We start from the raw sequence: 20,571 nt of genomic DNA on the forward strand, positions 1-20,571 counted from the left end.
CCTGTCTCGACTTTTTGACTATTTTAGAATTGCCCATGACCGCTTTAGAATGGGAGTCTATGGCCATCCACAAACATGCCCTTAAAACAACCCTTAACGTTCGTTTTCAAAACTGTGCAACTCACCGAGTGGTTAGTGCTGTTCGTTGATGTTCCAAAACAAGTAGCGTAGCGAAATACAGTTTCTGTCGTGTTTTATTTGGCATTTTGTAAAATCCCATTGATTTCCGTTGGAGGACTCATTGCTCGTTGATATTACTGCGCTACCGGAGACGGAAAGGGGGCTGTTTACATTTGGTTGTAGTCTTTTAGGTCTTTTCGCTCGGTTCTCTGTCTCTCAGAAGGCTAGCGTGAGCAGAGCAACGGAAGTTGCGGAAGAGCGGAAGTTTATATGCGGTTGTGAGGTATCTGAAAAAATAGTTCCACTATAGAAAAATAAACGGATTGAAATCATACATTGCGGAGATATATTTGTTTTTAATCATCAACGAACACCACTAACCACTCGGTGAGTTGAACAGTTTTGAAAACGAACGTTAAGGGTTGTTTTAAGGGCATGTTTGTGCATGGCCATAGACTCCCATTCTAAAGCGGTCATGGGCAATTCTAAAATAGTCAAAAAGTCGAGACAGGAACCATTGTCAACATTTCTTTGTCCACCACTCTTGTTCATCCAAAATAACCTACAAAATAGACTCAAAGTGTTAAATACCGGAATTGTCCTTTAACATTTAATGACAAGTTAAACTCGTACCACTGCAGAAAAATATTCATGACACTGTTATAAAACTATTTGACAGATTATTAACACTTAATGACATTTTAATGACAAATTAAATGTGTACCACTGTACTTGAGGTCAAGAAATATATTCATGACACCGTTATAAAACTATTTGACAGATTATTAACACTTAATGACATTTTAATGACAAATTAAATGTGTACCACTGTATTTGAGGTCAAGAAAAATATTCATGACACTGTTATAATGCCAGCCTCATGACAGCCAATGTCAAAACCAACCACATGACAGTTTAATGTACTGTTAACCCATAAAGCTAAGTAGTTTCTTAAATTTGATAATTAATCTGCTATGTCATATTTTATAACAGATTTATGACAGGTTATGTTTTCTTGGTAATGTCAAGTTGTCATTACCAGGACACTGACAAGTTATGTTGTCTTGGTAATGTCAAGTTGTCATGACAAAGACACTGACACGTTATGATGTATTGGTTTGTCAAGTTGTCATAACAAAGACATTTCAAACAATGTCATCTTTGCATTAAACATTTCATAATTGAGCGAATGACACTTAATGACAGTTGTCATAAACATGCATACAAACTCCTTCATATTCATGACATGTGTCATGGCATGATTATGAAGGTGTCATGTTAGTCTTATGCACACCCCTTCAAGTAAAGTGTTACCAAGGAATCAAAGGAGGAATTGATACAAGCTTTAAGAGAGGCTCCATGTGGGAAATTTAAGAATGATTGTGGAAGAGTTAGTGAGAAGTATGCTCATGAAATAATAGGGGGTATACATAAACCACAAAGACAATATCCAATTAATAAATTAGGAAAAGAGGAATTGAAGCAAACGATACAGGAATTATTAGAGCAGGGGGTGATCAGAGAAATAACTACTGCAATAATGAACAGTCCAATTCAATTGGTTCCGAAACCAGATAAAAGTTTTCGCCTTGTTACCAATTTTCGAGCATTAAAACACTAGAAGTCCCAGAGAGCAGCCATTTGGCTTTTCTACCTATAAAACCCGCAGGACAGCCGATGGGCTGGAAGGCTTTAGGCTAATATCCTTAATCAGCTGTGAACAGATGCTTTTGTTATGCAAACAATGTGGGGCCATGCTGAGCCACTTCAAGGAAACTTGTGTTTCACTTTGCCATCTTAGGGAGAAATCAACACACATGTTTTTTTTTCCTTTGTTGCTGAGATTTATTGATAAAAACAGTACAAAATTAAATAAAAAAGAAACCAACCATTTGTACACATATTTACAAATAATATTAAAAAGTGAGTGAGTACATTCCAGCAATCACTCACAATCCTGGCACTGCCATGGTATCTCCCGTCTGCATTTACCACATGTGTATCTGTAGCAGTGAACACATCGCACAGTGGCATGATCATGCATAGATACTAATAATAATTCCAGTATCTCCTTCTCTGTATCGGAATAATGTCTGAAATATCTTCCTAAATAAAAAGATACAACTAAAGCAAAGAAACAACTAATAATGTTTTGCACTTCAGATGGCAGTGAATGTCTGCTAAGTAGTACAAACAAAAAAGTGGACAATACAAAAAAGGCAGAGTAAATATTTATGTCACTCCACTCTGCTTTTTTGGTGTTTTCCACTTACTGGTTTGAAATGAAATAGGAAATAATATGAAATGAAACTTAACCTGAAGACAGATCAGACAGCTCTGAGTCCGAATCCGGCTGAAGTTCTATGTCTTCTCCATCTGAGTCACAAGGGTTTACTTCACTCAGGATCTCTGCTTTTAGCAGCCCTCCCTCCCCCACACATACAAACAAGCCACCAGCAACCATTCACACCCCCCCCCCCCCCCAACCCCCCCCAACCCCCCTGCAGATTGCTCAGGTAATGACCACATTTACACATGAATTGATGCTAATGATAGCCAAAAGACTGGCCAGTTAGCATCCACTTGGCTAAAGGAGGGTTAAAAAACTCTGGGACTTCTAGTGTTAAATCGTTTGACAAAACCAGATCGTCGTTACATAATACACGCAAGAGATACAATTGAGCGATTAAGAGACGGTGCATATATTTCTAAATTAGATTTAAGTAATGGTTTTTGGGCGATTCCTTTGAAGGAAGATAGTCACTGCATTTACTGTAAATAATAAACATGTGTTGTTAAACAATAATAATTATGTGTATCAAAGATTACCACAAGGATATGTGAATTCCTCAGTGATATTTCAAGCTGTTATGATGGAGATATTAAAAGGCCTACCGATAGAAGTGTACATTGATGATATATTCATTGTGAATGATAATGAAAAAGAACATGTAGAGACAGTGAAAAAAGTATTGAAAATAATTGAGGAAGGAGGATTAAAACTAAACATTAAAAAAAGTGAAATTATGACAGACTTAGTTGAATTTTTAGGATTCTGGGTGTCGACGGGTAATAGAGGTATTACGCAGACAATGAAGGAACGAATAACTTAGATGAAAACACCAGAGAGTGTTAAAATGTGCAACAAATGATGGGACTAATGAATTATGTTAGAGACGTAATTCCTAAATTTAGCCAAAAAGCAAAACCAATATATGCAACAATAAAGGGTAATAAGTTATCCTGGACTGAGGAAGCAGAAAAGGCGCTTTGTGATCTAAAAGAAGCAATTTTAGGCTCAGGACAGTTAGAAGGGAGAAATTATGAAAAAGAACTTGAGGTAGACTTAGATATAGATGAAACTGGTGATCAATTAAAGCAGCGCTCAGTAAGACTGGCTGTTTTCTCGCAGGTTTCTCTCTCGAGCTCCCCCTACAGTTTCGGAGTATATATATATTATGAGAAAACTGTCGTAAACTCGTTGTCAACACTCACCCCTCCCATCTCGCTCAGGCCATGTGCATTTGTTTTCAGAGAAGCCGGCGAACAAACGGAGCCATGTCAACTGAAGTATGTATGATTCTCAGAAGAATATCATATAAATGTTGAGATAGTGTATATTTGTATAGTGTTGCCAAACGTAATCAGTAACATTATGGCGAAAAACAATACTATAAGAAATATTCCGCTATTTATTTCTATTTAAGTTTGAACTATAGTTATAGACACTTAGATTATACATTATCAAAATAAATGTTACGTTACATTCTTTTATAATTTTGACGGTGATCCGAGTTGTCCATCATAACGATTGACCACCAAACAAAGTCAAACACGTAGCCTAGTTTGTTTATTTATTTTGCAAGAATACGTGTACTATGGTATAATTGGCTATAATTTATTCGTTCATACCGTTTGGTTTGAAATTTCATAATAAGTTGTATTGCTAGCTAGCATCCTAACATGCTAGATCTGTGAACATGCAACATATAACGTTACTAATTCTGAGGCAGGCGGCAAGCTAAACTAAAGCATAATTTGAAGAATTTCATATCGATTTATAGGCGATCTCAGTAACACAAATAAAACCTGATAGAGGAATGGACAAAACACTACAGAAAACAAACACGTTTGTTTACTACTGAAAATGCTAACATCTAAGTTACAGTAGCGTACTAGTAAGCCCGTAACAGACAGCGACCATAATAAAAACCTAAACAGACAATAACAAACATCCTGAGGTCACAATTACAAGAAATACAAACATTAAACACAGTTTATTCTAAAGATACAAGTGCAACAGCAAGAAGGCCAGGTCAGCATCGGTTTTGCAGGCTTCGGTTTCTTTCAGTTCTCTCCATTCTGAAAAAGCCGGTCAGATATTAACTCTAGTCTGACTTCACGCTCGGTCAGTCTCCCGTTTCCTCTTTCTTTGGTCCTCTGACAAAGATTTCCTAGCTTTCTGCTTCTTTTTTACATGTTCAGCCATTACGAAAACTTGAAGAACTCAATATCTAGCGTTACCTTGTTCTTATAGCTAGCCGGATACTGGATGGATGAGGGCGTGTACGCGTGCAGTGCCGTAAAGCAATTCGTTACCTCGCGAGACCTGATATCACACGATACTTCCTAACACTGAGGCCGGCGGCCCGCCGGCCCAAAGTTGCAAGGGTGGTTTTGCGGCTCACAGGCACCAGGGGGGTGCGAGACGACCACCATTCAACCCGAAATCAGTAATATAACCATTGCAATGACTCCAAAGCTGTTCGGTTAAGGTAAAAAAGTTACTTAGTTCACCTTTAATAGTAAGAAATAAAAAGAGTAATGTGCCAATACGCATAATGACTGGAAATTGGGAAAATCCGGAGAAAAAGTTTCTTCCAGTGGAAAAGAAATTAGCTGCAATCAGTAAAAGATATGCAGAATTAAAAGGTTTAGCAAGGGGTCAGCAAATAATAATTAATACAGATGAAATAGTAATGGCTCACCTGAATAAAAACAGAATTAAAGATGCTAAAGCCCAGAATTCTCGATGGCAGCGTTGGGAAAATATAATATTAGACCCGAGTATAACTATAGTTAATAAAGAGCGCAAGAAATGCCAAAAAACTAATTTAAAATTATTTAAAGGCACGGTAGTTTATACGGACGGATCGAAAACCCTTGCAGACGAAAATGCTCACTGGGCATACATAATTAGGAGGAAAAAGTGCGAGGAGATAACAGACAGAGGATCTGTTTCTGGGACAGCTCAAAGTGCGGAAGTGATGGCTGTATAACAAGCACTTAGGAAAGTGAAATAAATAAATGCTAATCAGGTTATTATAGTAACAGGTAGCAAATAAGTTGAAACAAGTTTAAATGAAAATTTTAACATTTGGAGGCAAAATGGTTACACTAAATTTAACAATAAACCCATTGAACATGAAGAGATGTGGAAAGAGATTGATAGTCTAGTAAGGAATTTGGACTTGGTGGTAATTCATCAAAAAGGACACTCGAAAGAAAGTACGGAGATATCTAAGGAAAACGATGCAGTAGATAAATTAGCAAGGTTAACCCTCTGAGGTCTGAGCTGTTTTCTGGCCCTGGAGGTGTTCTGACATGCTCTGACATTTGTGCTTATTTCTGTTACTTGTGACATTGTCATGGCTAAAGTCTTATTACACTGTATTTAGCACAAACTCTGCTACAATAATATATCAGCAGCATGTATGTAAAAGTTTGTAGTTTTGAGATAATGACATTTATGCGTGGTTTGTGAAAATACAAAAAAACAATTGTCACTGAAATAAGGCCATGAAACCCATACTGATTATTTCTTCACAAGACTTTTGAAAATTGTATCACGTAGCCTAGAATATTTGCTCCAAAACTATGTGAAAATCACCCTGACTGCTCATTCAGATAAGACAATATATTGATTTAAAATTTCTAAGACGTGTTTTGTGTGAGAAAGCCATATGCGAAGAGGCGTGATCATCTCATGAATATGTAAGCCTTCAACACCTGAGAAAGACAAAGACACTCCCCTAACTGCCCTATTAGGAGCTATCAGGCCCTGTCATTCAGAGCAACCTTGCACAAAGAATGAGGAGATTTAAAAAATAATGGCTTTTAGATTGTTTGGATTTATTTACAACACAACATAATCCAAAAATACACAACAAATGACAAAAGAGCACATTGAAAACAATGATCCAAAGACAGAGACCTTTGTGCCATTCCTAAAAACATTGTACATACCTTTCATTTCCAAGGTGTTTGATTTTCACTTTACCATGTTCATGTACAGAGACTCATGTGAATGTTGAAGTCAGCAGGACTCAGTTGCATCTGGTCCCTGAAAGAAAAAAAAAAGGAAAAAACTGTGAACATACTGATATCAAGAGAAACTATAAGGCTGCACGATTTTGGGAATAGATTTTAGATTTTTCTGGTTAAAATTTCTTTTTAAAATTCACAGAATACACACACACACACACGTTTCCAACAATATATAATGAACACCAGGTTTGTTGTGCCTTGTAGGCATAGGCTACGCAGTGCTGCATAAAATAATAATAACAATAAATTAAATCTTCCAAAAGATTTCAAGAACAACTACGCTAGAGAAAAATATATTGATTATCATATGTTACTTCAAATGTTTCCATTCGTTATGATGATATGAAATGAGATAATAGTAAAAACATAAAGCCTAATGTTTGGTGCATTTTTCCTTTCAAACGCAATCGCGCTCCAAAATATGATACATTCAAACCCACAGCGCGCTCCAAAATATGATACTCAAACCCACAGCGCACTCCAAAATATGATACATTCAAACGCCATCGCGCTCCAAAATATTAAACATTATGGTTATACATATCTATGCTTGAGCAGATATCCACAAACAGTATTTAACAGGAAACACGGGTCTAAATAGTATAATATTCACCATATATCTAGCAACAGTTCAACTGCAATGTGAAGTTTATGCAACAATACCATAAACTAACAAGTAAGAATTTCTTACCTTACATCTTTCTTGTCTTCAAATCGCGTTCTTCTTCTTCTGAGTTAAATCCAATGTAAGCTCACGGCGTGTCTTCCAAACTCGACGAAAAGCAGAGACTTGTGAAGTGTTTTGGTGTTTTGTGTTTGAGGTAACGAGGGCGTTCGCGTCCCATGTGGAGATTTGCATGTGAATCTCTTTTGCGCGAGTGGGCGTGTCGAAATTAAAAAGTAATTAGCAAGCGTTTGAGATACTGGACATCCTGTTGGTTTTATACAAATTACTTAAACAGAGAATATTTGTTTGCAGTTTGAATCCGATCATTTAAAAGTACACACTTAAATGTGTATAAAGGTATATGGCTCATAAATGTGTGAGAAGGATTCGCTGAGTTTTGTTTCAGTTTATAGACGTGCTCAAGAAAAAAAAGTTCACCGCGACGGAGAGGCAGAACGCACACCCTGTTTATTTTCTTTATTTTACAAAAGCACAATGTTTTGATTTGATTGTAAGTGGACACATACAAAAGTAAAAATATCACAGATTATTTTTTTATATTTCTTTTTTCTGTATAACCATAAATGACGGAGTAATTTACGTTTATGTTGCTGCTATGTGAAAAAAATCCAGCAAAACGCGTCGGCGCGTTTCTCGACCTCAGAGGGTTAATGTTGGGGAAGTAAAAGTGTCTTGAGAAGGGCACTATTCTCAGCAACTCTGTCTATTATGAGGTCATTGTCAAGGGACATGAGGATGTCCTTCTCTGTGGCCATTAACATGAATGTTTCCAGGTGTTCCTGAGAAGTTCTGCTCCTTAAGCGATTCTTAATGTACTTCAATACAGAGAAACTTCTCTCACAAGCTACCTGTGTCACAGGGAGAGTGAGAAGAAATTTGTAGCCTAAGCCAAGGATGTGATAGGCATCTGTCAGGAGGTTGTACCGTGTAAAAAGTTGGTAGCAACACACTGGGCATTCTTTGCAAGATTTGCAGGTGCTGTTTTTTATTTCTGCCTCTTCCCAAACATCTGGGTCATCCTCTGCTACCCTGACTTGGTACTCCTCAAGAACAGATTGTTTAAGACGTGGCCATTGGGCTGCCAGACACTTGAGCTCACTTTGCAAATTAGCAGGAGTTGCCCTGCTATCAAACCTGAGCAAGCATTTGCTCATCTCCTGAAATGCAGTATCAGGCAAGCCTTTTGAAGAAACTTCTGTAAAGTTTCTTGGATCAAGGAGAGCCAAGTCCGCATAGAGGGAACCATGGGTTAAAAAGCGCCTATGGATGCTCTCTGTGACTGTGTCCATCACCTGGTTATGAACTTGTGCTTCATAGGCACTGTTGGCATTTGTGAAGCTCTCATCACTTGCCTTCTCACCAGCCATCATCTTAATTTTTCTCCTCCTTTTCTCTGGAAGCATTTCCTCCAGTTCAAGGTCACAATCTTCTTCAGACAGTGTTGTATTTGCCCACAGAACAAAAACATCAGCAGCTTTCTTCACTGACTCAAAATCTCTTGACATTTTCTTCAGAGCATCTTCAGTGGTCAGAACCATTCGGTGAGCAGACAAGATGTCTACACCATGTGGCTGAGCAGTTAGAACTGTTTCATATCTCCTTAAACCCTCCAAGTACCCTTTTGCTTTGACACGCGCTGTTGTTTTCAGGTTTTCCTGGCCCTGACACCTGTCCAGTGTCCTGAGGACGTCAATGTAGACACACTGGTCTGGCTTTCCAAAGGACCCAAAAATCCTCTTCAAAGCAACATCCTTGGCCCACCACCTTGTTTCTCCGATAATGGAAAGGCGCTTGTGTCGACTGTCCTGGCTTCCTTGCTCCCACACATTCATCCTTTGGTATGACTCACGGAAAAAGACAGCAATATCATTCAATAGTGAGAACAAAGATCCACTGGAGAGGGACACTTCAGTTGTGTCAGCCAGAACCAAGTTTAGCACATGTGCATTTTCCTTGCATATTTGATGCACCATCAGTGGCATTACTGACACAGTTGCTGATTTCCAAGTTACATTTTTCAATCACATCTGCAAGCATCTGAACAAAATATTGTCCAGTAGATGCTTCACATTTCACCACAGCAAAAAGCCTTTCCTGTACTGTGTCTTTGACATACCTCAGAACTATTGAGCACTGATCTTGGGATGTGATGTCTTGCGTTGTGTCAATCTGCACTGAAAACATCCCAGCTTCAGTAACCTCTTTTGCAATAGTCTCTTGAATTAACTGCTGCACTGTAGATATGACTTTCATTACAGTTGTTTTTTTCTATATGAAATATATAGACCCGAATTATGAAATAGACACAACTTTTGTGGTAAATAAAGAGATTGATCTGAAAGATCAAAGAGAGAAGCTAAGTGAGAAAAAGCCTGTGAAATCAGTGGTGACAGGTGGTAAGAGAACAAAAAGCCTGGAGGAGGATAGAGTGCAAAGATCAATTCACGGAGGACAAATATACCATGTATGAGGCATTAAGAATTTGTAAAAATCCAATTCCTGGATTAAAATGGTATAGTGAGACAGTAAGGAAGGCTGAAGTTGCTCTAGGACGAAATAGGTACTCAGAAAATGAAGAACAGTTTTATCAGATAAGTGTTAAAACTGATAAATTTTGGGAAGAATGTCCTGATGGTGACATTAATGAGTGTGCTAAAACTAGATATAATTGGAAATTACATAATATCTGGAGAGATGAATTACTGGAGAAATTAAGTGACCAACTTAATGAATAAGATTGTAAAGCTTATGAAATAAACTGGATAGGATGCGCTTGCATGGGTAAATGGAAATGTGATTCTAATTATTATAAAAAGAAAATAGAAAGAACAGATAGTAATGAAAATCATTGGTTAAAATTTATAAATGGATATGGAGTTAAGAGTCAAGATGTAAGAATAATAACGATGTTGAAGCGATCTCAGATGTGGATACATTTAATAACGGAAGATGGTGTAGTAACGGATCAGATGATAATTCAATTTAGACTGTTTGACTTATTGGAAGATATAGCCATAAAAGAGGATGAAAAAATTATTCCAATTAATATTAAAAGCATAGAAAAGAGCTCTAAATTGAGTCATTCCGGAGTGAGTGTCCAGTATAGTAATAATAGGTTAGGAAAATATTATCCGATACCAATAGTTCGAATGCGATACAAGAATGATTATGAGATCATTACTCGGGCTATTCCGAAAGAAATAAAAGAATATCACATGAAGGAAAATATGCCTCAGCCAGCATATAAGATGACATGGGACTATTCGGGGAAAACAGTAAAGGGTGAAGAAATGTTTAATTAAAAAACTTACTGGACTGTGAGATGTATGTAAAGAATACAACCGTGGATTTATGCCGGATGGGCATGCACGGATAATAAAGTAGATGGAAATTGGAGGAGAAACAAAATAAATCAAGGGATTTGCAGATTATTTTCTGAACCGATGATGACTGAAAACACTATTTATGCTGATACAGCAGATAATTTCAGTTTACAAGAGAACAGTAGATGCATGCCCCCCATTTTATTTCATGTTAGCAAGAAACAATATTTTGACAGGAAAATGCAAGAAAGAGAGCCACAAAAGATTTAAAGTATTGAGGGGGTGATAAAAAAAAGATGGTCTTTGTTGAGTGAAGAAGCACAGAGGAAAATTCTACAAATAGGAGGAGTAGGAAAAAATACATTTGGAATGATAAAATGGGTGCTGAACAATTTTAAATTAATATTAACCATGGTAACAATTCTGTTTGTATTAATTCTTATAGAATGTTCTGGCCTAGGAAGGATGTTTAGAATGATTATTTCTGTAATATGGAAAATCAGCAAAAACAGCAAATGTTGTAACAAGGGAGTGATCAGATCAAACAACATTGATCTACATACATTAAGGCCATCATCTGAGCGAGTAGGTGTGGTCAGGCCTTATATTGGCAGTTATGTCTAAATGCATATACACATTGCATCGAGACTTTGACAAAGGAAGATATGGCATTATGGCTTATAGCAGACTGAGCTCTCCTGGAAGATCTGCCTTGGACAGGCTGGATGATTTTGGAAATCTGGTATATATAAAGTTATTATATTATAAGAAATATAATTCTATACTTTTATAAAATAAAAAGATGAAGGAAAGTATACGGGTATAAGAGGAAATATAGAAAATGTACATTGAATTGTAATTTGTTTATAGGAACTTAGGAGAACGACTACTGGACAAGTGTTATCTAAACATCAGAATTTCTGGATTTTAGTTAGAAATGATGAATGTATGAAATGTCATGAAATGTTAGGGGAAAAAGAAGTTGCCTTGTCAATGGGAAGTCTGTGTAACACCTGTTTTGAAAAAACAAACATAGTGATTTGGTATAATGAACGAGGCGTAATTGAGTATTGTATAGATGTATTTGAATTAGTAGAGCATCATAACGTGGACGTAGTAGACAAATTTAAATACATGTTTAAAGAGCTCCAGCCAGAGGCCCGAGAAATATACAGTGATTCATCGGCTCATAAAGTCTGGAGGAAAGGAGACCAGTTGTTTGTACATAGATTGCATGCTAGACATGTGGAGGATAATCTAAAAGTAAGCAAATTTTATGGGGTATTTTATCTTATAGCGCAGAGCAATGATGGATCCCCGAGTGAAAGAGGGGCAGACTCTCCCGACCCAATTGGCTCATCAGAACTCCAGGAGGGGAATTGCGGCCCGGGGGAAGGTAGAGATACCGAAAGCCCAAATTCCGGCTCTCAATTTTTGCAAGAATTGTTTGATTGACGGAAGGGGCCGCACCTTTATCTGTGAAACCCCTGGTGGACAATTGATTGGGGCCTGTCTGCATGAAGTAACGAATGGCAAACTGATGTGAATTAAATTTGGATGCTATTTGGTTATAATAAAACAAAGTACAGAAATCTGGCCTTCTGGAACTCCTGTACAGGGAAAAGTCATTGAGAATAAACTAATGAAACCAAAGAATAAGAGGCCTTGGGTGGAGCACTATATGAACATTTTTCAAATGAATGTCTCTACTGAGACAGGTCAAGTATATGCTAAATTGGCAAAATATGACAAAAAGAAAGGGTGTTACATGACGTATTTGACTTTGGAGATAAAAGAATAAAGTTGCATAAAGGGGCGTGTCAGGTGAAACATGCAATTGATTCTGTTATGATTAATGCCTCATATAAACAGGCTTATATTAACTATAATCGTAACTTTGTGTAAGGAAAAGTGTTTTACATTAACTATGTATTATCTTATAAGAGAAAAGTGTTGTATATGGAAAACACTGTGAAGAGGTATTTATAAGAAACCTTTATGTAAAGGAAAACACTGTAAAGAGGTTTTTATAAGAAACCTTTATGTAAAAGAAGAACACTGTAAAGAGGTTTTTATGGGAAACCTTTATGTAAAAGAAGAACACTGTAAAGAGGTTTTTATAAGAAACCTTTATGTAAAAGAAGAACACTGCAAAGAGGTTTTTATAAGAAACCTTTATGTAAAAGAAGAACACTGTAAAGAGGTTTTTATAAGAAACATTTATGTAAAAGAAGAACACTGTAAAGAGGTTTTTATAAGAAACCTCATAATGAATTTGGTTTATAAAAAAAAGACACTGAGACCTGTTTTTATAAAAGTGTATGAAGAAAATGATAAAAAAGACACTGTAAGCCATTTGTGGAAAAATAATTTATTAAGGTAATACAATAATGAAATGACTAGAATGTATCCTGTGTTTTAAGGAATTCGAAAACAAATTCGACTTACTTTACCTAAACCTGAGAATAATTAAAATAAGGTAGAAGGTGTCTATATTTAAGAGCCATAAAGAGAGTTAAATTAAACACCATAAAACAGGTTAAACTTAATTGACTTTGATATTGATCCTGAGTTTCTTCACGTCATGTCTGCCGAGCCTGAGTTTCTTCACGTCATGTCTACCGAGCCTGAGAATCCTCGCGTCATGTCTACCGAGCCTGAGTTTCTTCACGCCATGTCTGCCGAGCCTGAGCATCTTCACGTCAGTCCTGCCGAGCCTGCGCTCCACGTCAGTCCTGCCGAGCCTGTGCTCCACGTCAGTCCTGCCAAGCCAGAGACAGCTCACGTCATGCCCGCCGAGCCAGAGACTGTTCTCGTCATGCCCGCCGAGCCAGAGACTGTACATGTCATGCCCGGCGAGCCAGAGGCTGTTCACGTCATTCCTGCCAAACCAGAGACTGTTCTTACCTTGTCAGCCGCGCCGCCTAAACCTGTCCCCGAGATTAAACCCCTTATTCCGCCCAAGAAAATTTTGGTGGGGGGCTATACGTCTCCGCCGTGGCCGCCCGAAGGGACGTCTCCGCCATGGCCGCCCGAAGAGACGTCTCCGCCCTGGTCGCCCGAAGGGACGTCTCCGCCATGGCCGCCCGAAGAGACGTCTCCGCCATGGCCGCCCGAAGAGTAGTCTCTGCCGTGGCCGCCCGAAGAGTAGTCTCTGCCGTGGCCGCCCGAAGGGACGTCTCCGCCATGGCCGCCCGAAGGGACGTCTCCGCCGTGGCCACCCGAAGGGACGTCTCGTCCGTGGCCACCCGAAGGGAAGTCTCCGCCATGGTCGTCAGCTCAGCCTGACCCGCCCTGGCCTCCTGCTCAGTCTGACCCGCCCTGATCTCCTGAACTGCCGGTACCGGCCTGGAGTCTTCAGTCCTTGTTCACCCGGTTCACCCCCCTGTGGAAGACTCCTAGGGAGTACTGTCACGATCACGGTCACTGTCAATGTCATCGTCACCATCATCGTCACTGTCATCTGTTAGTCTCCGTTTGCACTACAGTTCCCATGATCCTACTTGGCCCACACCTGCACCTCCTCTACTATTACCCGCACCTGCCAGTTATCATCATCATCGTCATTGTCTTCAGCTGTTGTCTTGTTATCTTCTGTGTATTTAGTTCCTGCTTGTTTTCAGTTCATTGTCGGTGATTGTTTGTGTTAGTTCACACTGTTTCACACCTTGTATATGAATCGTTGTTTGGATTAAAGCTTCTTGTTATTTTGTTAACCGTTGCCTCCATCGTCCTCATTTGAGAACCCAGCGTGACACTTTCTGTATGTTTTTATGTCTTTTAGAGATTGAATTCAAATCAAATATTAACATTACTGCACAAACTACTTCTGAATATGATGTTTACTTAACAAATATTTTGAAAAGTATGGAAATATATGGTTCAGATCACTAAAATCCAAAATCGAAGAGTCCTTTTATGGTCACTGGTGGAGTCTAGATGTCATAGTGGAAAAATGTTTTACTGTGCGCAAAATACATTACAGTGTATTACTGTACTGTTTTTTTTTTTTTTTAGATATCAACCTAAAATTTGGGACAGGAATTGTTCAGATATTTAGCTTTGATTTCGTGAAGTTTTAGAGTTGAACATGTTTTGTGAAAAAATTTTTTTTTGTATAAAATATAAAATGTATATTTCTATATATTTAACACTTTCATAACTTTTTTTTTAACTTTACTTTTACAACAATCTGTGAAGTTTTCCCTTTAAAAGTCTGTGATCTGAAGTATTCAAGATTTGTAACAAAATATAAGTTGGAAAAGTAATTTTCTAGGATATACTCAAAAATTGGGACAGACAGTAGGCCTACACATTTAAAACAACTTTTTATTTTCACAAACTTTAAAAATAAAAAGTTGTTAAACTCAACAAGACACTAGCACTTCAGGCATAGAGTTAAAGAGCTCTGACATACAACAAACAAGTGTTTGTATTTTGGGTCTGTACAGTTGCTTTTGAATAACTGTCTATATGGGTCAAATTGACCCACGAACAGCAAGATCGTATACAATTTGTGTATGCACATTTTACAACGCATCAGCGTGTTGAAACTTTGCATGCATGTTCTTGACCCTAAATTACACACAAAAAAAAACCCACACAATTTTAAGAAAAACAACGTAGGTTAGATAGTATTTCAGATGACAATATTTTTTTTTCAGTATTGAAATAAGTGGGGAAAAGCTCCTTTTTACCTTCACTAGTTTAGTTAAAAAACAACATAACAATATATATATTTGTATATATATATATATATATACAAATTTATTATTATTTTGGGTCTGTACACTTCCCTTAAATCATTTAAATATGCGGGTCAAATTGCCCCACAAACATGATAAACGTTACAGAATTTGTTTGTGTATATGTCAAAACACATCAGTGTGTTGAAACTTTGCATGCATGTTCCTGACCCTAAATGAGAAAAAATTACACAAAAAACTTTAAATAAAATAAAACAACAAATACTCAAAATGGGTCAAATTGACCCACAACAGTACCATAAGGGTTAAACCAATTCCTTAATGTTTGACTATGAATATTTCCATATCACACAACAAACTACTTTGTTGATGTTTATTTAAAGCATATTAAAAAGTGCAGATTAATTTTTTCAGGGATTTGTTCCACTTTTTCTCATGCCCTGTTAATTTTTTTGTACTCCAATAACTATTAATGGATATCATTGGACATCTTTGCCATTACATGCTTTTTAGTGTTCATTTCAGGTTTAAGTAAAATTACATAGCACTTTGGCAAGAAAATACAGAACAGTAAACCAAAGCTAGAGACCAAAATGGCAAATATTTCCACAGCTACAATGAATTTTCCAGGAGAACTGACGTAAGCTGGGATAAACGTGATCCACACAGCACAGAATATGATCATACTGAATGTGATGAATTTAGCTTCATTGAAGTTGTCAGGCAGTTTCCGTGCTAGAAAAGCCAAAATGAAGCAAAGGACAGCCAGGAGACCAATATAACCCAACACAGTACAGAAACCAATAGCTGAACCTAAATGACATTCTAAAATGATTTTTTCTTGGTAATGATTCATGTTCATATATGGAAAGGGTGGAGCTAATATTAACCAAAATGCACAAATAAGCACCTGTATGAGTGCAAAGGAAACAACACAGAGTTTTTGCTGTAAGGGCCCAAACCATTTCATAACATTACTTCCTGGAAGTGTAGCCTTGAAGGCTATTAACACTACTATTGTTTTCCCAAGAACACAGGAGATACAGAGGACGAAATTGATCCCGAATGCTGTGTGACGCAACATACAGGACCACTCAGTGGGTCGACCAATGAAAGTAAGTGAACAGAGGAAACACAGAGTCAATGAGAAGAGCAGCAGGAAGCTCAGCTCTGAGTTGTTGGCTCTTACTATAGGTGTGCTTCTATAAATATAGAAAATAATCATGATTACTATTGTGAAAAAGACCCCCAAAACAGAAAAGAATGCCAAAAATATCCCCATTATTTCAAAATATGACAAGAATTCAATTTCTTTTGGAAAGCAGGAATCTCCTCTTGTATTTGACCACTGTGCAGTAGGGCATTTGAAGCAATCAGTTGAATCTAGAAAAAAAGAAATTCAAGTGCAAATTACTTCTATGTACCACATTTAATTGAGCATTGGCAATTTTGTGACAAAACACATCTTGAAAGAATTTTTGGTAGCAATTTATTTTACAGTGTGCTTGGTACAAATATTACATGTCGTTACTTACTATAGAAATAACTTTATGCATAATTATATGCAAATAACCTTATACCAAACCCTAATCCTAACCCTAACCTTATAGTAAGTACATTAATAATTAAACTCAGTACTAGAATGTATAATTACACTGTAACAAGGACACCTTAAAATAAAGTGTAACCTTTTCTTTCTTTCTTTCTTTCTTTCTTTCTTTCTTTCTTTCTTTCTTTCTTTCTTTCTTTCTTTCTTTCATTTTAACAGGTATTTTCATTACATTCTTATGTACCTGTTTTGTTGCTAATCTCTCCTGGTGGGCATAGTACACAGTCAAAACAGCAGATGGGTCTTCCTTTCTGAACCGCTTTCCTGGTGCCTGGAGGACAGCTCTCACTACACACAGACACAGGCACCTGCAAGATAACAATATAAGCATTATAATATTTACTTTCTTGGCAGTTATTTAAAAAAAAAAGAAAGAAAAAAAGGGAAATGTATGAAAAAAAAGCTCTACCTGATTTTTTCCTTCTCTCCAAACTACCTGAACATTATTCATGGAGAACCGTTGACCTTTAGGCAAAGAGGCATCATAGTAGCCAATAGTTCCCACCTCTATTTTGCCTTTATTAACTCTTTGTAGATTGATCAGCTCATATCTCGCTGGTGAATCTCCGTTGCTATCAAAAAAGACATTTTCACCTCTAGGTGTGGTGAAATTTATGGATTGCAAAGAGTTTAGGACCTTCAGAATGCAAATGAAATTAAATGGTTAGTGTCTGCAGGCTGCAGGATTGTATATAACGAATTATCTGATCTTACCTGCCAAGGCTTTATTTCAATAAGTTTTAGACAAGTGGCATTAGGAATGGAGCTTTTGTTTTGCTCACATGAGACAAGATTATTAACTGCATGAGCTACTGCATAAACAGCTTTATATATATTGTTTGAGAACCTTAAATCAGTCAAGTCAGTGAAAGAGTTTTGCACATCTCTCAGATTCTCAGAGCCATTACACCTCATTCTTATTTCACTTGGAGACAAAGAACAGTCAAAAACATGTTCCCAAAAGTCTTTAAGAAATTTGCTATTAGAAAATTGAGAGGGGTTGACGTCCTGTAAAAAAGGGCCTAGTCCAGGTATCTGAGCATTGCGGACAGCGAATCCTATAGATCCAATCAGCAAATTGTGGCCTTGGCTATCTGCTAGAGAGTCATCTGTGATCCAGGCATCACTTCCGATCCACTGCAGTCCTGTAATGTTCTGTATGAATAGCTCATCCACCAGTATCTTTATCTCTCTGTGTGACATGAAGGCTATAATCACCTTAGATGTGGAGATTCTGATAATATTCACGATTCTCAATATTTCGTGGTATGGACCGGTACTTTCAAAGGCTTCTGAGTATTCAATGCACACTCCTTCCTCATTAGCAGCCGTAATAAAAGTGGCTATCCCGTTTATTCCATAATCATTTTTATTGCTTAACACCCCCACCCACATCCAGCCAAAATGACTGACCAGCTGGGCCAATGCTCTGCTTTGAAAGTAATCGCTGGGAATAGTTCTGAAAAAGGAGGGATACTCCTTTCTGTTGCTCAAGCAAGCACATGTAGCAAAATGACTGATCTGTAAAGACAGTGAAAGAGAGTGAAAAAAAGGAGTTAATTTATAACTTTTGAAAAAATCTGCAAAAATATTTATAATCAAAATAGTGTCTGTATTTGAAATTGCAACATGGAAACTTATAATTATAACTATACATTAAAATTAATAAAGAGAAAATATAGCTTACTACTGGTATATTAAATCTTCCAACGATCTTTGCAAAGCTCATAGTTGGTGTTGATCCAGAATGTCCAATAATGGCCAGGACTGTTTGAGTTTTAGTGCAATTTGCTCCTGTTTTTGACTGCTCTAAACCGTTTACTAATGTCATTGCAGCTCTTAATATGTCTGTGGATCCACAGTCATTGTAAATTTTGTACCCCAGTTTAATTCCAGGGAGAATATCTGTGTCTCTGTTTATCTCATCTATTGCAAACATCATTGTGTGAGCAAACTTGAATTCCCTGAAACTGAAACTTAAGGGAATTTTCAGTCAGTCAAGCTGAATTTTTAATTAAGATAATTTTTGCTTAATAACTAATAACCTGTTTTGTTTAGAAGGTTTAGTGATACACAAATTTATCACAATAAATATAAGAAAACAATAAATCATGGTACTAGCACATACATACTCTTTGCATGGACGTATTTCTGGCATCTTTGTAAAGTAATCTGTGTAGCCATCTTGTCCGGTGCGAAAGGAGAATATTCCCCCAATTATCAGGTCTCCATCTTTCTCCAGTTCAGACAGCACCTTGTGCCCCTGTGGCGTGCAGTCAGGCTTTTCTGCCTGGGTTAACAGGACCATCAAAAGCAGTTTAAGTATCAGCATGGCAGTTCTGATTCCTGCCTGTTGTCTACCACCACATTTATACAGTGTGAGAAGCCCAAACAATCATGGCATCATTTCTCTCAGAGGACTGATAGTAACAATCATAGTTTATCCTTCTCTAAGCAAAATTTTATAGACACTTGTATTTCCTTAGATAATAAAAACAATTTCATATTTAAATTTTTACGATTATGTGCTATAATTGCTCACTTTATGAGCACCAAATTCGAAATGCAGTGATAGAACTAACTTTAGTATAATGCATATACAACAGTGGGAAGTCGCCATCTCTGATTGAAACCTGAAATTGCAGTTATTTACGGAGGTATCTTCTATATGTGGGTTGTGCATCGGCACGGCTCCTCAGCGCTAACATTTTGAGGTGTATGTGTGGGTTGTCTGTCAATGCACCAGTGTGGATCTTCACTGTACATTGGAATTACAGTTACTACGTCTTGGAAGTATATCCAAAATAAGAAGTTTTACCGGAGTAAGTCAACTTTACCGATCTGGGGTGTGTTTCCCGTACAATGGCCTAACGCGCTGCTTCACAACCATAGTACGATGCATAGTCACGATTGTTTCCCGAAACCAATTTTTGTAAATTGGTCGTTCAACCACGTTGGTTAATGATGTCATGCACGTGGTGGAGTAATAACTACTTTTAATGAATCTGTTTGAGATCGAATTAATGCTAGATGTTTTGCTATAAATTTACGGACATGGCATCTGAGGACAATTTCAAAATTTTCTCCGTTTATTTTGCTTTATTTCCAAATACAATCAGAGGCTCGTTCTTATGTACTAGAGCACGTACGCACATGTGCACTCTTCAAAAACGACGCTTTAACCCTCTGAGGTCTGAGCTGTTTTCTGGGCCCTGGAGGTGTTCTGACATGCTCTGACATTTGTGTTTTTTTCTGTTACTAGTGACATTTTCATGGCTAAAGTCTAATTACACTGTATTCAGCACAAACTCTGCTACAATAATATATCAGCAGCATGTATGTAAAAGTTTGTAGTTTTGAGATAATGACATTTATGCGTGGTTTGTGAAAATACAAAAAAAAATTGTCACTGAAATAAGGCCATGAAACCCATACTGATTATTTCTTCACAAGACTTTTGAAAATTGTATGACGTAGCCTAGAATATTTGCTCCAAAACTATGTGAAAATCACCCTGACTGCTCATTCAGATAAGACAATATATTGATTTAAAATTTCTAAGACGTGTTTTGTGTGACAAAGCCATATGCGAAGAGGCGTGATCATCTCATTAATATGTAAGCCTTTAACACCTGAGAAAGACAAAGACACTCCCCTAACTGCCCTATTAGGAGCGATCAGGCCCTGTCATTCAGAGCAACCTTGCACAAAGAATGAGGAGATTTAAAAAAATAATGGCTTTTAGATTGTTTGGATTTATTTACAACACAACACAATCCAAAAATACACAACAAATGA

The 20,571-nt window shown here is 37.4% G+C and overlaps 2 protein-coding genes across 2 annotated transcripts in view; both read right to left on the minus strand.

Annotated features, from left to right (window-relative positions):
* Positions 1 to 1,743: 1,743 nt before the first annotated feature.
* LOC309508412 (piggyBac transposable element-derived protein 4-like) overlaps positions 1,744 to 20,571 on the minus strand; it is an 88,123-nt gene continuing 69,295 nt past the window's right edge. Inside the window, exon 3 of the mRNA XM_082183038.1 lies at positions 1,744 to 2,123. Within this exon, the coding sequence (XP_082039164.1) occupies positions 1,966 to 2,123 (158 nt within the window). The 3' untranslated portion in view covers positions 1,744 to 1,965. The remainder of the gene's footprint in view (positions 2,124 to 20,571) is intronic.
* On the minus strand, positions 15,634 to 19,000 carry LOC309508184 (extracellular calcium-sensing receptor-like; the record flags this gene model as incomplete). The annotated part of the gene is made up of 6 exons (XM_082182707.1): positions 18,906 to 19,000; positions 18,461 to 18,749; positions 17,488 to 18,294; positions 17,183 to 17,410; positions 16,958 to 17,081; positions 15,634 to 16,547 (listed from the first exon to the last, which is right to left on the minus strand). The coding sequence occupies exons 1-6, from the start codon at positions 18,929 to 18,931 to the stop codon at positions 15,634 to 15,636; spliced, it is 2,388 nt and encodes a 795-aa protein (XP_082038833.1). The 5' UTR covers positions 18,932 to 19,000.

Source organism: Leuciscus leuciscus, assembly GCF_965113295.1.
Source record: "Leuciscus leuciscus genome assembly, chromosome: 10".
Classification (NCBI taxonomy): domain Eukaryota; kingdom Metazoa; phylum Chordata; class Actinopteri; order Cypriniformes; family Leuciscidae; genus Leuciscus; species Leuciscus leuciscus.